Genomic DNA, 24,585 nt, shown 5'->3' on the forward strand with positions numbered 1-24,585 from the left:
CTGCCCCGGCTTCCCAGCCCCCGCCGCAGTCAGAAATTCACACAAAATGGCGGCTCGGGCCCGGACGTGCCAAAAGGCTGAGGCGGAAGGAAGGGCGAGATGGGAGGGGGAACTGGGAGGTGGAGGCGGCGTCACGACGAGAGAGGCAGACGGCTCTCCCGAAGGGCCACGGAAAGAGCCGAAGGGAGTGAGGCATAGAAAAGAAAAAAAAAAAAAAGGAGTAGGAAGAAGGGCTGACTACAGAGATACACAACGTAATATTCTGGGGTGATGGAAATGTTTATTCAGTATTTTGATTGCAGAAGTGGTTACTCAACTGTATGTGTTTAGTTAAAATTCAAATACTGTGGAAAGGGTAAATTTTACTACATGTAAATTATACCTCAATTTTTTAAAAAAGGAATTAATCATCATACTTCCTAAAACACACACACACGGACTTCCCTGGTGGTGCAGTGGTTAAGGATCTGCCTGCTAATAATGCAGGCAACACAGGTTTGAGCCCTGGTCTGGGAAGATCCCACATGCCATGGAGCATCTAAGCCTGTGCGCCGCAACTACAGAGCCTGCACTCTAGAGCCTGCGAGTCACAACTACTGAGCCCGCGTGCCTAGAGCCCATGCTCTGCAACAAGAGAAGCCACTGCAGTGGGAAGCCCGCGCACCGCAACGAAGAGTAGCCCCCACTTGCCGCAACTAGAAAAAGCCCGCGCTCAGCAACAAAGACCAAACGCAGCCAAAAAATACATAAATTTAAAAAAAAAAATCCACCTGCCAATGCGGCAGACACAGGTTCGATCCCTGGCTGGGGAAGATCCCACATGCCACAGAGCACCTAAGCCCATGCACCACAACTACTGAGCCTGCACTCTAGAGCCCGAAAGCCACAACTACTAAGCCTGCATTCCACAACTACAGAAACCCACGCACTCTAGGGCCCACATGCCACAATTACTGAGCCCACGTGCTGCAACTACTGAAGCCCATGCACCTAGAACCCATGTTCCGCAACAAGAGAAGCCCACATACCGCAACTAGAGAAAGCCCGTGTGCAGTAACAAAAACCCAACACAGCCATAAATAAATAAATGAATGAATGAATGAGTGAATGAATGAATAAATCACAAATAATGTATAAAATGTTCCCTTAGGTCTCAAATAATATTAATATAGCCCCTAAATGAAAAGAATGTAATCCAGAGTTCTATCATTTCACCAAAGAATAACTAAACCAAAACTCTATTTGAGTGCCAAGTTACTTATTGATTATTAAAAAAAAAATGGTTACGAATCCTCTTCCTATTCAAACCAACCTGATAGGGTGTGTTTTGTAGTTTAGACTGTCTTACAGCAGCTGCTGCCCCACCATATGTCGTTTTTCCAGGGTAAAAAGGAGAATCTCCAAGCTGACTTGTTTTAAGAACTGAAGAATTCCCAAGTGACTGCACAAAAACATAATGATAAATTATAAGCAATAAACACTCAAAACTAACATGGTTAAATCACATCAAATTAGTACTCACAGGAGAAAGTGTTCCAAAGACAGACAAGTTGAATGCTGGTTTTTTTGAGCTGGTGGCAGTGTGCTGTGAGAGTGAATGAGAACGTTCAGCCTCTGGGGACCACAGAGGTGGCACTGAAGTGTTCTTTGAAACAGCTATATCTGAAACAAGAATATGCAATGCATAGTAATGCCACTAATTACAAGGCCTATATTTTTATAAATTGAAAATGACAACCAAGTTAGAAAAAATTATCCCATGAAATTTATTTTTACTACCAAAATTATATACTACCAAATGCCAAGAATACCTTTATCAGAAGCTCTTGAAGAAAAACCACTGGTGGTTGAGATGTTATCATCATCATGCTGAGAGGTAGAATCTTTAATTTCCTTTACGAGGGAAAATCCAGAACTGCCAATTGGGAATGCCGAAGATGTGGAGGGCTGACAGTGTAACGCAGGAGATTCCAACATGGAGAAATTCAGATGGCTCCGATGAAGGGAAGGCCTTGTTAATACATCTGGATAATTTGAAGCAGTACTAGTTGTTGAGGGTTCTTAAAAGAAAAGCATTAATATTATGAATACTCAACTTAGAAAAAGCAATATACTGTCAAAACAAAACAGTGTTTGTTTCAAGAAAATATACTGTATAATAAATATAGCTTCAATTCAAAACACTGAAGCCTCCCATAAGCCCAATTTAAAATATTCTTTAGCCAAAGTTTCAACTAACTGAAATTTACCTAACCTAGTGTCAAAATATACTTCATTATCAAATACACTTCTAAAAGTACAAGCTTCTTGATTTCCCTTGAATTGGTATTATAAAACGTGCTCAATAAGAAAGAAAAAAAACAATAAAATCTGCTCATGGAAAAATAAAAGCAAAGAAGCTATATAAGAAAGTCATAAAACAAAAAGGTAAGTCCATCCCTCCAGAAACAACCCCTATTAAATTTGTATATCCTCTAATGGAATACTATTCAGTCAATAAAAAAAGAATGAAATTTTGCCATTTTGCATCAACATGGACGGACGTGGAGAGTATTAGAAAGTATTATGCTTAGTGAAATAAGTCAGCAAATGGCAAACAGTGTATGATATCACTTACATGAGGAATCTAAAAAACAGAACTAATGAATATTACAAAAAAGAAACAGACTCACAAATACAGAGAACAAACTAGTAGTTACCAGTGGAGAGAGAGAAGTGGGTGGGCACCAGACAGGGGTAGGGATAGTGAGAGATACAAACTACTACATGTAAATGTATAAGCTACAAGGACATATTTATTGTACAGCACAGGGAACACAAGCGATATTTTACAATAACGATAAAGGGAGAATAACCTTTAAAAACTGTGAATCACTATGTTGTACATCTGAAACATATAATACTGTAAATCAATTATATCTCAAAAAAATTTGTATATCCTCTCAGACATTCTGTATGCATACACATTTTCCCTAATCACATAATCATGCTTATGCATTATGTTCTGTGACTTGTTTTTTTCATTTATCATATAATTTTGTCTCCACATACAGAGCACATTCCATGTGAAGACCACATTCTATTTTATCAGACTGATTTAGCATCATTATTTATGTAATTGTTTTCTCAATATTCTATCAAATATACAAGCACTTATATTTGCAGACTTTGTATTCTTTTTGGATAAATCCATGGTTCTTTAAATATGTAAGAGAAACATGAGGAGAAATTATTTAAGAAATATGCCTAAGTGACCCACAAAAAATCTGACTGTAAGTCTGAAATTGGGCCCATAAAGCAGCCTAAGTACTGCAAGGTATCCTCAGAATCAATGGATAAACAATAATTTGTGGAACTGCCCTGTCATACTGGATCAGAGTACATGCTCACTTTTGCTTATGAGAGATACTGTGGATCCAAAGGTTTTCTGTTAAGCTATACTGCATAAATAGTAAATGACAATGTATATTTCCCCCATGCTCTCCAACACTGGATAATAATAACCTTTTCTGATTTCTGTCAATCTGCTGTGTCCAGTGGCATCATTACTATCTGCATTTATTTAAATGACATATTGAACACCCTTCCCTGTTCATTAGTCATTTATATTTCTTCTGTTAACTGCTCATTGATATAGTTTATCTTGCTAATAAAATTAGTCCAATCTAGTTTTTGATCAGTAAGATTAGTGTGACATGATCTGAAATATCACAACTAATTTTTTTCACTGTTGGTTGAAACCATTATTTTTTTGATGGTGTCCTTTGTAATACAGAAAATAATATGTATTTTTACAGAGACTTCTACCATTCCAAGACTAAGAAATAAAAAATTTTACTCTCTTCTTTTTGGTAGTATTGCTTTTATTTCAATATAATGTTTAATCTTGATTCCATATGGAATCAGTTATGATGAAGTAGTCAGGGAATGATTTAGCTTCATTGTTTTCCAAATGGTTAGTCTGTTTATATTCTAAAATAATCTTCTTAAGTAAGCCATCTTTTCCTCACTGATCGAGAAGCCACCACTACCACATAGTAAATTCTAGGAGGCCTTCCCCAACGATATATATCTATACCAGTACCATAATGTTTTAAATCCTATAGCTTTATAACACATTTAATACCTGTAAAAGTTACTCTGACTTACATCACATTTCCCTTACTCTTTTTCAGGATTTCTCTATTCATTTTCTGGTGTATTTTTAAGAACTTTAGAATCATTTGTGAAGTTTCCAAAAGACTCTCTTCCAGTTAGGCTGGAATAAGTGAGGCCCTAGACTAGCCCTTCTTACTGTAAGTAACTATAAAAGTGGACAATATACATGAGGTAGTAACTTTCAGACAACAGAAAACGGACAAGAAAAACTCACAGTGAGCCCTATCACTACCCAGCTGTCTAGGAACATTTCCAGACCTCGCAGAGAGAGTTGGAGTCAAAGCAAAATACAGTAGGCAGAAATCAGAATTAAGGGTATTGAACAGTAGAAAACTACGCAGGAAGGGGCCTCCAGAAGTCTACACAGGAGTGTCCAGAGCGTGGACGGGCTATACACACACAGAGCAAGACCACCTAAGGCTTACCAAATAGCAGCTGCTATGAAATTGAGAAAACAGCTACTAGAAGGTTGATCAGTGCTAGGGGGAAAAAGCAGTGCTGAGGACAGTGAAGTTCCAAGACTGCCAGAATTTAGAGGCCCCATAAACACTTCCTTAAATAACCCTGGCATTCAGCTGAGATACCAGAAGAGCTTTCCCTTGAGACCAAGGGCCATGTCCTAGAACAAGACCTGCTGTAAACCCACCTAAAAAGCCACAGAGGAGACAGAGTTTGAAAAAGCCACAGAGGAGACAGAGTTTGGAGGCTAAATCCCTCCACCTTAGGGGACTTAACACACACCTTAGATTTTCCACAGATGGACATTAATAAAACATAAAACTATATAAGAGTTCAAAATGATCATTCAGTAACAACTGCTTGCTGAAACAAGAATCAATACTTCTCAGAGGAAGACAACAGAACCCAGAATCTCCATCCATATTCTACAAAATAATTTAGTCAAAAGTCACTTGAAAAATCACATTTTAAAAAATGCTTCTATTGTTTCACCATGACACATGATTTCTGGCCTGTGGATGACTGACATATTAAGCAGTGGTTTCCATATTCCAAGTATAAATAAAGAACAATAGATTTGCCATATATATGAAAAACTAACAGCTAACATCATACCTAATGGTGAAAGACTGATTTTCCTCCAAGACCAGGAATAAGATAAGAATGCCTGCATTCCCCACTTCTATTTAACACAGGATTGGAAACTCTAGCTAGAGTAATAAGGCAAGAAAAAGAAACTAAATTCATCCAAATTGGAAGGGAAGAAGTAAAATTATGTTTTCAAATGATATATCTTATACGCAGAAATCCCTGAATATTCCACCAAAAAAAGTGTTAGAATAAACAAATTCGGCAAAGTAGCAGAATACAAAATCAACATACAGGGCTTCCCTGGTGGCGCAGTAGTTGGGAGTCCGCCTGCCAATGCAGGGGACACGGGTTCGTGCCCTGGTCCGGGAAGATCCCACATGCCGCGGAGCAGCTAGGCTCGTGAGCCATGGCTGCTGAGCCTGCGCATCCGGAGCCTGTGCTCCGCGACGGGCGAGGCCATAACAGTGAGGCCCGCGTACCGCAAAAAAAAAAAAAAAAAAAAAAAAAAATCAACATACAAAAATCAGTTTTGTTTCTATACACTAACAATGAACAATCTAAAAAGTAAATAAAGAAAATGATTGCATTATTAATAGCTTCAAAAAGAATAAAACACTTAGGAATTAACTAAGGAAGGAAGTGAAAGACTTGCATGATGAAAACTACAAAACACTGCTGAAAGAAATTTAAGAAGATGTAATAAATGGGAAGACATCCCATGTTCTTAGGTTGGAAGACCTAATGTTGTTAAAATGTCAATACTACCCAAAGTGATTTGCAGATTCAATGCAATTCCTTTAAAAAAACCAATGACTTTTTTTGACAAAATAGAAAAATTCATCCTAAAGTTCTTATGGAATCTCAAGGGACCACTTATAACCAAAATAATCTTGAAAAAGAACAACATTGGAGATCTCACACTTCCTGATTTCAAAAACTTATTTCCAAACAGTAATCAAAAGTATGCTGCTGGCATAAAGACAGACAGGTAGACCAATGGAAAAGAATAGAGAACCCAGAAATAAACCCTTGCATACATGGTCAAATGATCCTTGACACAGTGCCAAGACCAATCAATGAATGGGGAAAGGGCAGTCTCTTCCACAAATAATCTTGGGAAAACTGGATACGCACAGGCAAAAGAAGGAAACTGGACCTTTATCTTACACTATATACAAAAATAAACCCAACCTGTTTTAAAGACCTAACGTAAGACCCCAAACTGTAAAACTTATAGGAAAAAAAACAGAGAAAAGCTTCAAGACATTAGTCTTGGCAGTGATTTCTTAGATATGACAGGCAACAAAAGAAAAAAGACATGTGGGACTATATAAAACTTAACTTTTGTGCACTAAGACACAATCAAGAATAAAAAGGCAACTTACAGAATGGTAGAAAATGTTTGCAAATCATATATATGATAAGGGGTTAATATCTAGAACACATAAAAGACTCCTATAACTCAACAACAATAACAAATCAAATAACCTGATTAAAAACTGGGCAAAGGACTTGAACAGACATTTCTCCAAAGATGATATACAAACAACCAAAAGCATATGAAAAGATGCTCAGCACCACTAGTCATCAGAAAAATGCAAATGAAAACCACAGTGAGATACCACTTCACACTCATTAGGACAGCTACTATCAGAAAAAAAGAAAGTAATGTTGGCATGCATGTGGAGAAGCTAGAAACCTTGTGCACTGTTGAGAGGAAATGTAAAATGGGTGTGGCCACTGTGGAAAACAGTATGGTGGTTCCTCAAAAAATTAAAAATAGAATTACCATATGACCCAGCAATTCCACTTCTGGGTATATATCCAAAAGAACTGAAAGCAGAGTCTCAAAGAGATGTGTACAACCATGTTTCTAACAGCATTATTCACAAGAGCCAAAGGTGGAAGTAACGTTAAGCATCCATCAACAGATGAATGAATAAATAAATGTGGTAAATACATACAGTGAATGTTCTTCAGCCTTAAAAAGGAAATAAATTCTGATATATGCTACAATAATGTGAATGAACTTTGAAGACATTCTGCTAAGTGAAATAAGTCAGTCACAAAAGATTAAATACTGTATGATTCTACTCATATAAGGTACGTAGTCAAAGTCATAGAGAAACTACAGTGGTGTTTGCCAGGGGCAGGGGGGAGGGGGAATGGGGAATTAGAATTTAATGTATATGTAATAATTTCTTATCAAGCTTGCTCAAGTTAAGACAGAAACTGGCTGGAGCTTCGAAATCTACTGGTATCGGCATTTAAACCTATTGGCATCTAAAGATTATCATATTTCAATTTCTCTGCAGTCAGGATTCATACATATACAGGCTGAAATGTTTCTTAGAGTATTAAGTATTCTAACTTTGTAGTATGTTATATCCTAAAAGTGCTTTTTACTTACCCATTCTCTCATGCCTACAGCAGTTCATCCTATAGGATAAAAGTGATAGGACAACTTTCTAGATATTGGCAGACATTTACTAAATCTAGTATATACAGAAGCTATAGAGAAAAAAGAAATCTAGTATGATATACTTCTACTGGAAGGTACGCTGCTAATAGCAATGCCAGTTTTTTATATTTACAGAGCTTCCTTAACCTCCAAATCAGGCCCAATAAAGGATGCATTTGGGGATAATAAGACTAAATAAGGCCACATCATCTACAGATTCACATCAGCCGTAAATGCCCAGTTTCTAAGAGTACACCTATGATCACATAGTATCAATCAGCCAATGCAGTCTACAACTTCAATCTACTGCTGACTAGCATACTAAATATGCCATTGTGGGGCTCTCAGAGGCCTGAACTCTTACTGAATCAATAAAAATCTAACGGGTACATTATTTGAGGTTCTTCTCACTGATCCATGTCATTACCCTAGCAGAAGAAATATAGACACCTAATGGCTCACCATCATTAAGACAGTCAGTACAAGGAGGTACATATAAGCAGACAGTTGCAGACAACAGATCTGAAAGGGGCCACAGATTCTATAACTGTCATACTGCACTGTGCTATTTGAAGAATGTCCTATACGCTCCAGCTCCAGTTACTATTAATACAAAAGTTACAGTGGTGAAATTACTATTTAGTAAACAACACTCAGGACTGTTATATCTAAATTATTTTAAGCTTTTGATAATTTTACACTAATTTAAAAGCAAGTATATCTAAGTTATTTTTTGTGGTACGCGGGCCTCTCACTGTTGTGGCCTCTCCCGTTGCTGAGCACAGGCTCCGGACGTGCAGGCTCAGCGGCCATGGCTCACGGGCCTAGCCGCTCCGCGGCATGTGGGATCTTCCCAGATCAGGGCACAAACCTGTGTCCCCTGCATCAGCAGGCGGACTCTGAACCACTGTGCCACCAGGGAAGCCCTCTAAGTTGTTTTGAGAATGCATTGTCAAATTTAAGAGTAATGTTTCACAGAGTAAACATAAACTGATTTGCTACATCTAGTAAGATCTATATTCACCATACTGGGGAGTTATCAACAGTACTGTAGTCACACATGTGACTACAACTATTGAATAAATACTTTGAGAAAGGTGGAGGCAGATTGTGAGACGAGAACTGCCTGGAACTTACAGATTTTAAGACAGGAGCAGGAGTCAGCTCTTAGACAAGACAGAGGGAAAATGCCATCAAGTTTTTGAAGTTAATATCAGAAAGCTGTTCACAATTTGCTTCTAAATAATCAGGGGAGTTAGACGGAGAAGGTAGGTAAATAGATGTGGGAATAAAGAAAACAAAGTCAGCCATAAGCTCGTTGTCTTTGAAGCTGGGTTACAGGTACATGGAGGTTCATTGTACTATCCTCCTTACTTTTGTAGTTTGAAAATTTCCACAATAATTTAAATTTAGAAGTTATTCACAAAGGTGTGTGTAATATACACATAACAGAAAAGCTACCTTACAAACCTAATAATATAATGAATAAAATCCAAGTTGGAATTAACCTTGGCAGACCACTGAATTAATTCCATAATTTCAATGAAAATACAAACGGAAAAGAACTTTACAGATGTAAAATGAGAAACGCCATTAATCTCACAGCTGAATTAAATTCTTCAAGTTAGTTAATCCCCACAAGCATACTCATTAGGATGCAAAAGAAGGTTTCAGTCACTATAGATATATGCTGCTGTACACTAAAAGTCTCCAGTCAAAAGAAAGAAAGAAGCTGTGGTCCCATTTGATGTCCAGAAAAGAGAACAATATAGAAGCAGTCACCTTAGAGATCTACCAAATAAAACCTCAAGATGGTTGCTGGTAATATATTAGAAAGAAATCTTGAACAGTACAGATATTAAAACTCCCTAAGTTACTCTAATAAAAATAAGCAAGGATTTGAAGACTAAGCCAAACTGAATATCACTAAGAAAACTTAGATTTGCCATTTCTCCCAAGTAAGAATCACTCTTTCAGCCCATTTCACCCTCACTAGTTTTCCCTTATAAGCAAATCAGGCAGGAAAATAAGTTACTAAGTATACCAAAATTAATAGGCACATATCCACATCAATTATTTAGGCAAGACAAGATTTCAGAGTTCAAAAACATTTTTATAATTATAAGTCAAAACACGTAGTGAAAGAAAAAATATATAAACTGAAAGAAACATATACTTGAGGGATAAAGTGGACTTCATCAAAATTTAAAATTTTGTGCTTCAAAGGACACCATCAAGAAGCCAGAATAGGAGAAAATACTTGCAAATCATATACAGGTAAGGGCTTATATCCAGAATATGTGAAGACCTCTTTCAATTCAACTATAAAAAGACAAATAACCCAGTTAAAAATGGAAAAGGGGGATCTGCATAGCCATTTCTCCAAAGATGTATAAATGGCCAATAAGCATGAAATAAGCTCAATAAGCTCATTATTAGTCATCAGGGAGATGCAAATCAACACGAGATACCACTTCACGTCTACCAAAATAGGTATAATTTATGTTTTTTTAAAAAAGGAAAATTAGTATTTGTGAGGTTGTAAAGAAATTGCATTCTTCATACACCGCTGGTGGGAAGGTAAGATGGTGTAGCCACTTTAGAAAGATGGTGTAGCCACTTTTGAGTTTTTCCTCAAAATGTAAAATTACCAGATGACCCAGCAATTCTCCTCCTAGGTATATACCCAAGAGAAAACATATCCACACAAAAATGTGCATAGTAATACTCAAACTGGCACTGTTCATAATACCCCAAAAGTAGAAACAATACAAATGTCCATCAACGGATGAATGGATAAATAAAATGTAGTTTCTCCATTCCATGAGCTATTACCTGGCAATAAAAAGGAAGTTCTGATACATGCTATGACATGGATGAACCTTGAAGACATTATGCTAAGTGAAATAAGCCAGTTACAAAAGACCACATATTTTATGATTCCATTTATATGAAATGTCCAGTATACAGATTGGTGGTTGCCTAGGGCTGGAGGGGTAGGGATGGGGAGGGACTACTAATGGGTATAGGATTTTGCGGTGATGGGGAGGGAAAGATGGTGATTAAAATGTTCTAAAATTGACTGTGGTGACTGAACAACTCTGTATATACCAAAAACCACTGAACTATACAATTTAAATGGGTGAGTCCTATTGTTAGGTGAAGTACATCTCACTAAAGCTGTAAAAAATATATAAAGTGAAATGACAGAGTAATATTCCCAAATATGTCACATTCATGGGTTACACTGAAGCTATTTAATACTTGTAAACTCCACAAAAACGCCATAAACGGATCCACAAAAGCATTTAAAATGCAGGGTCACTCAGTGGTAAGATTAATGAAGTGGCCCAGCTGCACTAGCTGCAGAGGACAGAAGACAACTGCAGTGACACCATACCCAAGTCCGTGTGCTGTGGGAAGCACTGCCACGCTGCTCCTTTAGTGCCACGACCTACTCAAAGGGCTTCAACTTTACTTTTTTCAAAACCACTTCTGAGGGTACAGAGGAGAACAAAGATTATCTTGACCAAAGCCACATGACTAACAATTGGTGTTATGAAAATTCAAACCCAAAGTCTAACAGCAGAGCTTGCACCCTCAACTGATATATTTCAGCCTCCCTTAATAAACAAAAAAGCTGATAAATAAAAAAGATTTCTAATTTGAAGGTGATCATCACACTCCTCCAACATCGTTTCTGTACTACACAATTAGATTTACCATAGCCAGGTAACATAAACATATTTTAAATTAAGGCATGAAAACCTATCATTCACAACAAAATATCCACATTCCATTTACCTTCTGTATTACTGACTGTTGGCTCAGGAGTGATTCTCCCATCATGAATGTTAGGGTTCTCCTCATCAGCATATATTATATGGTCATCTTCCCTATTTTCCGGCCACTGTGCCACCTCTCTTGTGTCTGTTGAGCAGCTACATACGTCTTCACTCTTGTTAAAGTATCTTTGTAACCATCCTGGCACAATATTCTTAACAGATTCTGTAACCCTGCTGAGAATGCCCTGTTGGGGGGAAAACATGTAAGGCAGTTTTAGAAATTTATCTTTTAAATAAGTACCTATTTACAGAAAGCCATACCAAGCAAAACACAACTGTTTCCAACAAAGTTTCCTAAAATTCAGTTACGTGAGTTAATGTTGATGTAATGTATTTTACAAATTCTATACTTTATAAAATTCCTACTTTTTTCTTTCTTTCATATGCATATGTCCATGAGCCAATAATTGTCCCAAATGGCCATACTATTCTAATCTTTAAAAAACTCACAGGTCTTCAACTAAGCAATATAAATTTTAGATTTAGTAATAAGATATGCACTAAAATGTTATAATCCCAGACAAAAGGCATCCATCTTGATCCCAGCATATTAAAAGAAGCAATAAATACCTTCAACAGCTTCCTCAAATATTTTATTGCACATTCTTTAAGAATAAAAATTTAGACAAATGAGAATTTTTTTAAAAGGCAATAAGACAACTAATCCAACATAATAAACTCAAGAAATAATCTAAGATTTTTTTTTGATGGTAAAATTTTGTTATATCAAATGTTGCCTGAAAACCAATTATTTTATTACAGTAACTTTTAAAGGGAGAAAAAGATGTGGTATAACAACTACCAGCATTATTAACATTCATCATAGAACAGACACTGTTCTCAGCAGTTTAAACATATTATTCAATTTAATCCTCACAATAATTTTATGAAATTGGTTTTAACCGTGCCACTTTACAGATGAAGAGAGACAATGAAGTTAAGTAACTTGCCCAGGTACAAACACAACTGCTGTGGTATATCTAGGATAGAGTAAAAGCATTGACTTCGGGGTTGGCAGGCTGTACTACGATTTACTCTAGGTAAATAAGAATAACACTCTCTCCTACTATTACCTGATAGGAATTATAATGAAGATCAAATGAAGTAATGTGAAAGCACTTCACAATTTACTAAATATTAACAGAAACATACACTGATAATTTTATTACTAATGAGAAAAAGAATTAGCAGAAACAAGCTGGGGTGAGGTAATCAGTTTTAGGCAACAATTCCCTTCACAGAATAGGATTTCAGAGAGAAAGTCACGGAAGGGAAAGAATGAATCAGCAGGTACAAAAAAAAAAACAGTAAAGTTAAGGCAGAACACATGAACCTTGAAAGCAAACCCAAGACAAAGAGGCCTTGAAAAATTCTGTCAATAGGAAAGATGGAAGACACCTCTGATATAAGCACTTGAATAGTATTTTCCTGATTATCTGAAAAGCTGTAGGTAACAACTGGGAAAAAAGTAATTACTTTTCCTCCAAACAGAAACTTTGAACAGATCTACATTGTGTAAGATCTCTAACAACACATGAAGCCAGCAGCCCTAGAATACTCACTAATGAAAAACACAAATTCACTGTTCCCCTTTTCTATGCCAATGTTACACAGTATTAGTTTCTTTGGAAAGAAAGATTCTATACCTACTCCAAGATTTAACATTTATAAAAACATTCATGTTTATTATTTTGCTAATTATTTATATTTAAATATTTATTTACCCCCTCCCCATATTCCAAAAGACTTGAAAGTGCTTTCAATACATAACACAGTTTAAATAAGAAAAAAAAAAAGACACACTTGATACAAAGCGATGTTAAGGCACTACAGCAAGAACTTAGTGTAAAATAAATCTTTTGTAGACTTCCTCTAAGGGGTTTAGCTACTAAAAGTATCAGAGATTCCTGTGATCTCTAGTCACTGAAGGAGGCAAGTACAGAACAACTTAAAATCAGCACCGTACTTAACCAAAGGTCACTTATGTGGCAGCATTAGGTATTGTGGAGAATAATCAGTAAAAATTGAACAGTCAAAATGGATTAAAAAAAAAAAAAAGCTCCTTCGTTGAAACTCATGAATTTTGCTTGGAGACCTTCTCTTTTCTAAACTAAAATGTAACCAATTTATTTAGTCTCAGCCCAGAGCAGCTTAGTACAAAATTACAGTGAGAGGGCTTCCCTGGTGGCGCAGTAGGTAAGAATCCGCCTGCCAATGCAGGGGACACGGGTTCGAGCCCTGGTCCGGAAAGATCCCACATGCCGCAGAGCAACTAGGCCCGTGCACCACAAGTACTGAGCCCATGGGCCACAACTACTGAAGCCCGTGCACCTGGAGCCTGTGCTCCACAACAAGAGAAGCCACCACAATGAGAAGTCCCCGCACCACAGCGAAGGGTAGCCCCCGCTTGCCTCAACTAGAGAAAGCCCGCATGCAGCAATGAAGACCCAATGCAGCCAAAAATAAATAAATAAAATAAATATTTTAAAAAATTACAGTGAGAGAGGAATTACTAATGGCACAATGAATGACAGCATGATGCACTTGACAACAAAATTAAATACAGATGCTAAAATTGACCTGGAACCATTATTAAAAAGAAATATCCCCTTATTTCAATATGCCTCTATAGGGTAAATGACCCTAAGTCATCAAGAAAAGTTAAATTAAGCTCAGTATACCCTAGTACAAGTGGTTCCCAAGATGTGGTCCCTTCACCATTTATATCTGCATTACCTAAGGCCCAACTCCAGCCCTACTAAATTCAGGAGACAGGGCTCACCTGTTTTCACAAACCTTCCCAAGTGAACCTGATGTATGCTATAGTTTGAGAACCACCAATCTCATTAAAGAGATTAGGAAATTAGATACATTTCAGGAAATCACAATACAATTCAGGGAAGAAATCCCTCTACAAGAGGTGAATAAAATTATGTATACTTAAATCTTAATATTCAGTTATCTGGAAAACATACATGTGGAGCACTAGTCAGACAATAATTAAAATATATCATAATATTAAAATGCTATTTAATGAATCAGAAAAACAAATCTTATAGTGGACTGTGCTGAATACAATGTGGATTAATAACTATTTCCCCAGTGTTTCCCAAACTGTAGCCATGATTTTTACCTGTACTGTTATTTAATGGTTTTCTTTCTATCTATTTATTTTATTTCTCTTAATAAACAGTTTTTCCTATACAATAAAATCTTCCTGACTGGCTGTCTCAACGAACTGGCTTCTGGATTGGCTCATGAGAGATTCTGGAGGATATTAGATATTAGAGTATGGGAGGAAAGAGAAGTCTTTCTTCCTGTGCTCCCTCTGCTCAAGCGCCCCTTCTCCAAAACTACAGCTCCAGCCAGGTAGCCCTTCCTCCACTCCAGTTGCACAGATTCTTCCCTTTATCCATCCAGTCCTAGGGATGGTAGCAGCTTCCCACTGTTGCTAGTCTCTGGGTATCCTGCTATCCTGCATGTTATTCCTTTAATCACCACCATATCTTTGAGTAGACTCTTTCTTAAAGATATTTCAGCTGAACCATCTGGAGAACTGTTTCCTGTTGGGTCCTTACTTGTTAAATTTGTTTTCTAATTAACATGAAAAATAAAAAGTCAGTCCACGTATCAGTTAGATTCATCTTCTTTAGCAACAATGGAACACATATACCACACTTGGGGAAGCACTCACTATCCAATAAGTTACATCCAACTTTTATCTCTGTAAAACAGTACATAAACGGACCAGGAAAGAGGCTTACCCTGATGAATATTTTAATATCTTATCTAGCTCACAGAGGTAAAAGGCAAACATTGCTTTTCTTCATTTAATCTATACTTATTGATCACATACTACATGTCAGGCAAGAACACTAGGGATAAAAAACAGGGAACAGGTTCCTGCCCTCTTGGAGCTTAGATCCTAAGTTAGGGAGACAAATAAGTATAACATGTAACACATGATATGGTGATTCAGTGCTATGGGCAGCAATAAAGCAATAAAGGGAAGCAAAATGGGGATAGTCGTTTTTTATATGCAAAGACCTGAAAAAGTGAGAAATGAGCCATGTACGTTTCTAGCAGAGAAGTATTATAGGCTGAGAAAGCAAAAGGTGCAAAGACTCACATGTAGGAATGTCCTTGGCACGTGCCATCCAAGCTTCTCGTAACGCTGTTAATAAATGCAAAACCTGATAGACCTGAAATAACTATTTCGATCCTTCAAAATTCCCCTTTAATCATGTGTGTGTGCACGTACATGTATGTGTGAGAATGTACGTGTAACCTTTTGTTCTGTGGCTTATCTAGTGACTATAAAAAAGCCTAAAAAAGTGGTTCTCAAATTGGAATCTTCAGACCAGCAGCCTTGGTTTGGTGTCACCTAAGAGCATGTTAGAAATGTACATTTGTTTTAACAAGCTCTTAAGGTGATTCTTACGCAAATTAAAGTTTGAGAACCACTGTACTAAAATCATCTAAAAACTCTGACAAGTTTCCCAATTAAGGCCATGATAAACATAACCCTGAGTATAAACTTAACTACAAAATAAACTGTTTCCGAGATTATCTCATCAAAGATGTCATACCATTATACCAACTTTCATAAATACCTACTTTATAATATGAATTCTGAAAATCAAATATAGAAGTAAACAAAAGTAAAACATAAAAGGCTACCTTCGAATCTCTTTTATTTCCAGTTAAAGACTTAACATGCTTATTTATAGTAAATAACCCACTACCAGATACTAGAAGTTTAAAAAGCTGTTAGGGAAGAGAAATCTTCTGATTATGCACAGAATAGGGTAGACTGAAGATGTAAGGGACCCTGTCTATCATATAGATTTGGAGAAGTACTTCCCTGGCGGGCAATTTTTATGAGTTTCAAAGTACTTCAGCCACTAATGGAAAACTGAGAAAAAGTGAAGGAAGCTAGAAAAGGGGGAAAAATAGTTTTCTTATGGAAGAAAAGGTTCCTTTTACAATCACCAAAGAAGGTCTATCTTTTCAAGAGTTATTGAGATAATACGCTTCAGGTCTTTACAGGAATGGGGCAAATCAGCTTCCTATCTGGACTTGAAGAAAGAATGTTTTGTGATATTAAAAATAATCAAGCAGGGCTTCCCTGGTGGCCCAGTGGTTGAGAGTCCGCCTGCCGATGCAGGGAACACGGGTTCGTGCCCCAGGCCGGGAAGATCCCGCATGCCGCGGAGCGGCTGGCCCGTGAGCCATGGCGGCTGAGCCTACGCATCCGGAACCTGTGCTCCGCAACGGGAGAGGCCCCAACGGTGAGAGGCCCTCGTACTGCAAAATAAATAAATAAATAAATAAGCAAGCAAACAAACCAACCAACCTTGCGGGGGAAAGAGGTACACTAAGTAAAGGTCTACTAAGCAGTGAATACTCAAATCCTACTTTACCAGAATAGCTTTCTCTCCACTTCCACAGGCTTCAGTGGTAAGCATAACTGCCATCATTGTAACTTGATGTTTAAGTTTTCCTACAGAAAATCTTCTCTGATCCTCCAAGTCTAGGACAGTCACTCACTTACATGCACCAACAGCACCCTGTACTTCCTACAGGCAATCTGTCATATGGGATGGTAATCACAGTCTATCACCTCCCCTGGAGGATCAGCTCTGTGAAGGTAGGCAACAGGTCTGTACAGTGCGCAGATTAGCTGGTGCATGATTTTAATTTTCTACAGCTGCACTAGTCAACCAGCTTTTTATTCCCACATACGAATATGCTGTGGCAAGTTTCAAAAAAGGACATCAATAATCCTAGAATTCAAAAAAAAAATAATACATTTGCTTGGTCTAACAGCTTCAACTTAAACAAATATTATTTTTGTTGCCACACTAATAGTCCTTCCTCCAAAAAACAACTTGTGAAGTTAGCCAAGAGCATGGGAAAACTGAACCATCCTCTGGAATGATAAATACCACAAAGCCAACTAAATGAAGAGAAGCAGAAAGGTAGTCAAAGAAATAAAAATTAATGAAGGGCTTATCAGAAAAAGCAACAAAACAAATGGGGCATTAAAATCTTTAAAATACTCCTCGTAGCCAAAGCAAAGTCTACACCAGATGATCCTAAGTAATGAAGTTAAATTCAAGGATTACAGGAGTGAATCTTTAAACCTGGACTGATTAAAATGATTGGACTTTTTTTATCCTCAAGAACTAAGGGTTCTTCATTTGGCAAACAAGGCAAAAACAAAACAAAAACAAAACACCTCACAACAAAAACACTATCAAAATGTCACTGAGATCTAGAATAAATACTCAATTTGGGGGCCAGAAGTAAATTCAATACTATACACATATCAAGCACATCCAATCTGTAAGGTACTGTGAATATATTAGCTTTTCAAATTTCATTTAACCTGAGTTCAAGGGTTAATGAAAAAGGCTGAGGTGGGGCAAGGCTCTTCTACAATCCTAACTCAGAACTCATTTGTAATGGAAAAAAAATTCCTGTATATCGTCTCACCAATTTGTAATATCGTAATAACCAGAGACACCTCTCCTTATAAATACTATATAGCCTTCCTTCTTCTTATATAATGCTCTCTATTCCTATTAGTTTACTTGAGTTTTGACTTCAGTTCTATTCAACTGTTTTTTTGTTTGTTTTTTTGCTGCACCACGCTGTGTCGCTTGCAGGATCTTAGTTCCCCGACCAGGGACTGAACCCAGGCCCTCAGCTGTGAGAGCACAGAGCCCTACCACTAGACCACCAGGGAATTCCCTCAACTCTCCTTTCTTCACATTACCCTCTACTAAATAGCAGTATTCAGATTATAAAATCTTTCTCATGTAAACTTTACGGGATTGCTAACTATAAATATCAAACATAACCCATCTTCAGTTTTAAGGTTCTGAAGCCCTATTCTCCCAGAATACACTGCTGTTTTGATTTCTGTCTGTTCTTTCGGCTGCCTTTATTTTGTTGAAGCTTGTCACTGACCCTCAGTTTTCTTCCAGGGGCCTGTGAACTCTCTCCTTACCCACTCAACTCCCGTACCACTAGTCTGTCCACACTTCCTGGAAGTCTCATTTCATATAGATTCCCTAATCAGTTTTCCCCCTGCTCCATCCAAGCCCAAGTGAAGAACAAGGGCTAAGAACCCAAGACTTCACATGAGACTTAAAGAATATCTAATTATAAATATAAAAAAACTTAAACACTAAATAGTAAAAACCTAGATGCCATTCTAATCTTTCAGTTAGTTTCAGCTTTTTAATATATCTATTCTAACATTACTTATTTTAACAATGCATCTCTATTATAAAGTATTCAAATTCTAATGCAGTTATACTGAATCTAGTTTCAATAATCTGAATTTAACCTAAGCTATTATTTGTCACATTTTACAACCTACAGATAGTCATTTAGCAGCCAAGTTTCTCCTAACCACCCAGTCCAAATCTTTCTAGCCACGTAAAATCCATTCCTTATACTTTTCATTTCTCTTCTCAACATCAAGAGATAAACTCAAAAAACATGAGCATAGGGACTTGCCTGGTGGCACAGTGGTTAAGAATCTGCCTGCCGATGTAGGGAACATGGGTTTGAGTCCTAGTCTGTTAAGATCCCACATGCTGCGGAACAACTAAGCCCATGTGCCACAACTACTGAGCCTGTGCTCTAGAGCCTGCAAGGCACAACTACTGAGCCCACGCTCTGCAACAAAGAGAAGCCACCGCAATGAAGAGTAGCCCCCACTCGCTGCAACAAAGACCCAACGCAGCCAAAAATAAAATTAATTAATTAATTTAAAAAAACAAAACATGAGCATAATAGTTATTGTAGCTAAGAAAATTTTAAATTACAACTGGCCACAATTTTCAACGTCCTTTAAGACTAACACTAATTCAGGAAGGAGAAACATGACCTGGCTTAGTCTCTTATTTTTAGAGATCTACATTATAGAGGTGGTATTAATAGATAATTAACAGTAATCAAACAACAAGGACAAGAAAAGGAGTCCCTAAGAGACCTTTCAAACTAGCAATAGGAGACACAATAAAAGCCTAAAGCAACTTAATCCACTAAAAGTTATCTACAAGATATTGTCACTTTCCTTTCACAGTCTGTTTGAAAATTGGGTGTTAAAGTTTATTCTTTAAGTCACAAGCAAAGGGGCAGGGAAGCTGAAATATCTTTAGACGGAAGAGGCGTTCTACCATCCTTTTTCCAACAGTAAACACAGTAAATTGTATCTGGTAGCAAGACTTTCAACTGGGCTTAGCAACACAGAAGAATCCTTTAAAAATATATTACAGAGAGGGCGGAGTTAAGATGGCATACTAGGAGGACGCAGAATTCGCGTCTCCTCACCACTAGGGCACCTACCAGGCACCAGTGGGGAACCACAGACACGGGAAGAACCCCCAGCGACCAGGTAGGACAGGGGGCGTGGGGAGAGTGAAGGCAGAGGAGAAGTGGAGGCTGGACGGGACTGGCGCCCCTGAGGGGCGGTTGGGGGAGGGGAAGGGATCCCACGCCCGAAGGGGGAAATTGGGGAACCACTGGGAGGGCAGAAGATCAAAAGGGAGCGTGCCCACTTGGGCCCCTGGGAGCCTACTGAGATCCCGGGCCTGATCCTCTGCCCACCAAGGGCCCCTCCAGCTGCATGGGTCCTGAGGGACTAGGAGGGAGGGAAGGGGGAGCAAAAGTAAAGGCCGCAACTCTGGGACCGGCACCCCTGAAGTGTGGCTACGGGAAGGGAGGGGTTCCTACAGCAGCAGGACCCACACCGGTTAGGGGTCCAGTGGCTACGGGGGAGACGGTGGGGGAGGGGCACAAAGGAACGGGAGGGGCACAAAGGAACGGAAGGGAACAGGGCCCGTGCTCTCCCTGTCCACTTGGGCACCAGGACGCCTGCTGGGCTCCCAGGCCTAATCCTCTGCCCTCGCAGTCTCTCCTGCCACGCAGAGCCCAAGCCCCGCCCCTGCCCCCCCACCCAGGGCCCCACCTCTGCCCTCAGAGATCCACTCTGAGACCCCTTCCAATGCGCTGGGCCTAAACCCCTCCCACACACCCTCAACCAGGGCCCTAGGAACTCCACACTCTGGAGGCCCTCCTTTGGAGGTGCTGCCTCACCCCTTCCAAGCAGGTCCTAAGCAGAGGCCCCGCCCCACGCTTGAACAGTCACCCTGCCTAGGCCCTGCCCAACGCTAAACTCTGCTCCTGACTCAGTTCCACCCCTGCCTAAACTCCGCCAAGCTTTTTTTGACTCCCATAGCCAAGGCTTTTTTATTTTCTTTTTTCCTCTTTTAGATTGGGGTTCTGTTTTACCTTGTTGATTCACTGTTCCGATTCTTTTATATTTTTATTTTCCCTAATAAATCTTTTATTTTTCTAATTTTATTTTATTCTTTATACCTTGTTATTGTTCTCTCCTTTCGGCTTGTTGCCCCCCCTTTTTTTCTTTTTTCTGTTGTAGTTTTATTTTAACTTGCTGCAGTTGTTTCAACTACAGTTTTATTTTTCCTAATATATTTTTTATCTTTCTAATTTTATTTTCTTTTTTATTCTTTGATACTGTAGTGCTCCTTTTTCTCTCTCTCTCTCTTTTTTTTTTTTTTTTATCGTGCCACAAAACTTGCAGGATCTTGGTTCCCAGGCCACAGGTTAGGGCTGAGCTCCTGTGGTTGGGAGCTCTGAGTCCAAACCACTGGACTAACAGAGACCCTCAGACACCAGGGAATATCAATCTGAGTGAGGCCTCGCAGAAGTCCTCATCTCAGCATCAAAAACTGGCTCTATCCAACTGCCTGCAAACTCAAGCACTAGATGTCTCAGGCCAAACAACCAGTAGGACAGGAATACAGCACCACCCAAAAAAAAAAAAAAAAAAATATATATATATATATATATATATATATATATAAAAAACAGACTAAGTAGCAAGGTAAAAACCTACAAGACCAAATAAATGAACACAAACTAGGCAACCTACCCCCAAAAAAATTCAGAGTAATGACAGTAAAGATGATCCAAAATCTTGGAAACAGAATGGAGAAAATACAAGACACACTTAACAAGGGTCTAGAAGAACTAAAGAGCAATCAAACAGTGATGAACAACACAATAAATGAAATTAAAAATTCTCTAGAAGGAACCAATAGCAGAATAACTGAGGCAGAAGAACGGATAAGTGACCTAGAAGATAAAAGAGCAGAAATAACTACCGCAGTGCAGAATAAAAAAAAAAAAAAAAGAATGAAAAGAATTGAGGACAGTCTCAGAGACCTCTGGGACAACACTAAACGAACCAACATTCAAATTACAGGGGTCCCAGAAGAAGAAAAGAAAGGGTCTGAGAAAATACTTGAAGAGATTATAATTGAAAACTTCCCTAACATGGGAAAGGAAATAGTCAATCAAGTCCAGGAAGCGCAGAGTCCCATACAGGATAAATCCAAGAAGAAGCAGGCCAAGACACATATTAATCAAACTATCAAAAATTAAATACAAAGAAAAAATATTAAGAGCAACAAGGAAAAAGCAACAAATAACATACAAGGGAATCCCCATAAGGTTAACAGCTGATCTTTCAGCAGAAACTCTGCAAGCCAGAAGGGAGTGGCAGGACATATTTAAAGTGATGAAAGGGAAGAACCTACAACCAAGATTACTCTACCCAGCAAGAATCTCATTCAGATTTGATGGAGAAATTAAAACCTTTACAGATAAGCAAAAGTTAAGAGAATTCACCACCACCAAACCAGCTCTAAAACAAATGCTAAAGGAACTTCTGTAGGCAGGAAACACAAGAGAAGGAAAAGATTTAAAAAACAAACCCAAAACATTAAGAAAAGGGTAATAGGAACATACATATCGATAACCACCTTAAATGTAAATGGATTAAATGCTCCAACCAAAAGACACAGACTGGCTGAATGGATACAAAAACAACCCCATACATACGCTGTCTACAAGAGACCCACTTCAGACCTAGGGACACACACAGACTGAAAGTGAGGGGATGGAAAAGATATTCCATGCAAATGGAAATCAAAAGAAAGCTGTAGTAGCAATTCTCATATCAGACAAAATAGACTTTAAAATAAAGACCATTACAAGACACAAAGAAGGATACGACATAATGATCAAGGGATCAATCCAAGAAGAAGGTGTAACAATTGTAAATATTTATGCACCCAACATAGAAGCACCTCAATATATAAGGCAAATGCTAACAGCCATAAAAGGGGAAATCGACAGTAACACAATAACAGTAGGGGACTTTAACACCCCACTTTCACCAATGAATAGATCAACCAAAATGAAAATAAGTAAGAAAACACAGGCTTTAAATGATACATTAACCAAGATGGACTTAATTGATATTTATAGGACATTCCATCTAAAAATAACAATACACTTTCTTCTCAAGTGCTCATGGAACATTCTCCAGGATAAATCATATCTTGGGTCACAAAGCAAGCCTTGGTAAATTTAAGAAAACTGAAATCATATCAAGTTTCTCTTCTGACCACAATGCTATGAGACTAGTTATCAATAAAAGGAAAAAAACTGTAAAAAACACAAACACATGGAGGCTAAACAATACGTTATTAAATAACCAAGAGATCACTGAAGAGATCAAAGGGGAAATCAAAAAATACCTAGAAACAAATGACAAGGAAAACACGACGACCCAAAACCTAGGGATGCAGCAAAAACAGTTCTAAGAGGGAAGTTTATAGCAATACAATCCTACCTCAAGAAACAAGAAAAATCTCAAATAAACAACCTAAACTTACACCTAAAGCAATTAGAGAAAGAAGAACAAAAACACCACAAAGTTAGCAAAAGGAAAGAAATCACAGAGGTCAGATCAGAAATAAATGAAAAAGAAATGAAGGAAACAATAGCAAAGATGAATAAAACTAAAAGCTGGTTCTTTGAGAAGATAAACAAAACTGATAAACCATTAGCCAGACTCATCAAGAAAAAAGGGAGAAGACTCAAATCAATTGAATTAGAAATGAAAAAGGGGGAGTAAAAACTGACACTGCAGAAATACAAAGGATCATGACAGATTACTACAAGCAACTATATGCCAATAAAATGGACAACCTGGAATTCCTAGAAAAGCACAACCCTCCGAAACTGAACCAGGAAGAAATAGAAAATATAAACAAACCAATCACAAGCACTGAACTTGGAACTGTGATTAAAAATCTTCCAACAGGGTTTCCCTGGTGGTGCAGCGGTTAAGAGTCCGCCTGCCAATGCAGGGGACACAGGTTCGTGCCCCGCTCCGGGAGGATCCCACATGCCACGGAGCGGCTGGGCCCGTGAGCCACGGCTGCTGAGCCTTTGCGTCCGGAGCCTGTGCTCCGCAACGGGAGAGGCCACAACAGTGAGAGGCCCGCGTACCGAAAAAAAAAAAAAAAAAAAAAAAAAAAAATCTTCCAACAAACAGCCCAGGACCAGATGGCTTCACAAGCAAATTCTATCAAACATTTAGAGAAAAGCTAATACCTATCCTTCTCAAACTCTTCCATAATATAGCAGAGGGAGGAACACTCCCAAACTCATTCTATGAGGCCACCATCACTCTGATACCAAAACCAGACAAATGTTACGAACAAAGAAAACTACAGGCCAATATCTCTGATGAACATAGATGCAAATATCATCAACAATATACTAGCAAACAGAATACAGCAGCACATTAAAAGGATCATACACCATGATCAAGTGGGGTTTATCCCAGGAATGCAAGGATTCTTCAGTATACGCAAATCAATTAATGTGATACAGCATATTAACAAACTGAAGGATAAAAACCATACGATCATCTCAATAGATGCAGAAAAAGCTTTTGACAAAATTCAACACCCATTTATGATAAAAACTCTCCAGAAAGCAGGCATAGAGGGAACGTATGTCAACATAATAAAGGCCATATATGACAAACCCACAGCCAACATTGTTCTCAAGGGTGAAACACTGAAACCATTTCCGCTAAGATCAGGAACAAGACAAGCTTGCCCACTCTCACCACTATTATTCAACATAGTTTTGGAAGTTTTAGCCACAGCA

At 38.2% G+C, this 24,585-nt stretch overlaps 1 protein-coding gene across 3 annotated transcripts in view; it reads right to left on the bottom strand.

Moving 5' to 3' along the window:
• NUP153 (nucleoporin 153) overlaps nucleotides 1-24,585 on the bottom strand; it is a 74,609-nt gene that overhangs the window by 42,716 nt on the left and 7,308 nt on the right. For all 3 annotated transcript variants that reach the window (XM_019945164.3, XM_073810391.1, XM_073810390.1), the window contains 4 exons: nucleotides 11,474-11,699; nucleotides 1,812-2,060; nucleotides 1,523-1,662; nucleotides 1,313-1,441 (listed from right to left, as the gene is read on the bottom strand). In XM_019945164.3, coding sequence (XP_019800723.1) covers nucleotides 1,313-1,441; nucleotides 1,523-1,662; nucleotides 1,812-2,060; nucleotides 11,474-11,699 — 744 coding nt within the window. The remainder of the gene's footprint in view (nucleotides 1-1,312; nucleotides 1,442-1,522; nucleotides 1,663-1,811; nucleotides 2,061-11,473; nucleotides 11,700-24,585) is intronic.

The sequence above is a fragment of the Tursiops truncatus genome, chromosome 10 (assembly GCF_011762595.2).
Source record: "Tursiops truncatus isolate mTurTru1 chromosome 10, mTurTru1.mat.Y, whole genome shotgun sequence".
Lineage (NCBI taxonomy): Eukaryota > Metazoa > Chordata > Mammalia > Artiodactyla > Delphinidae > Tursiops > Tursiops truncatus.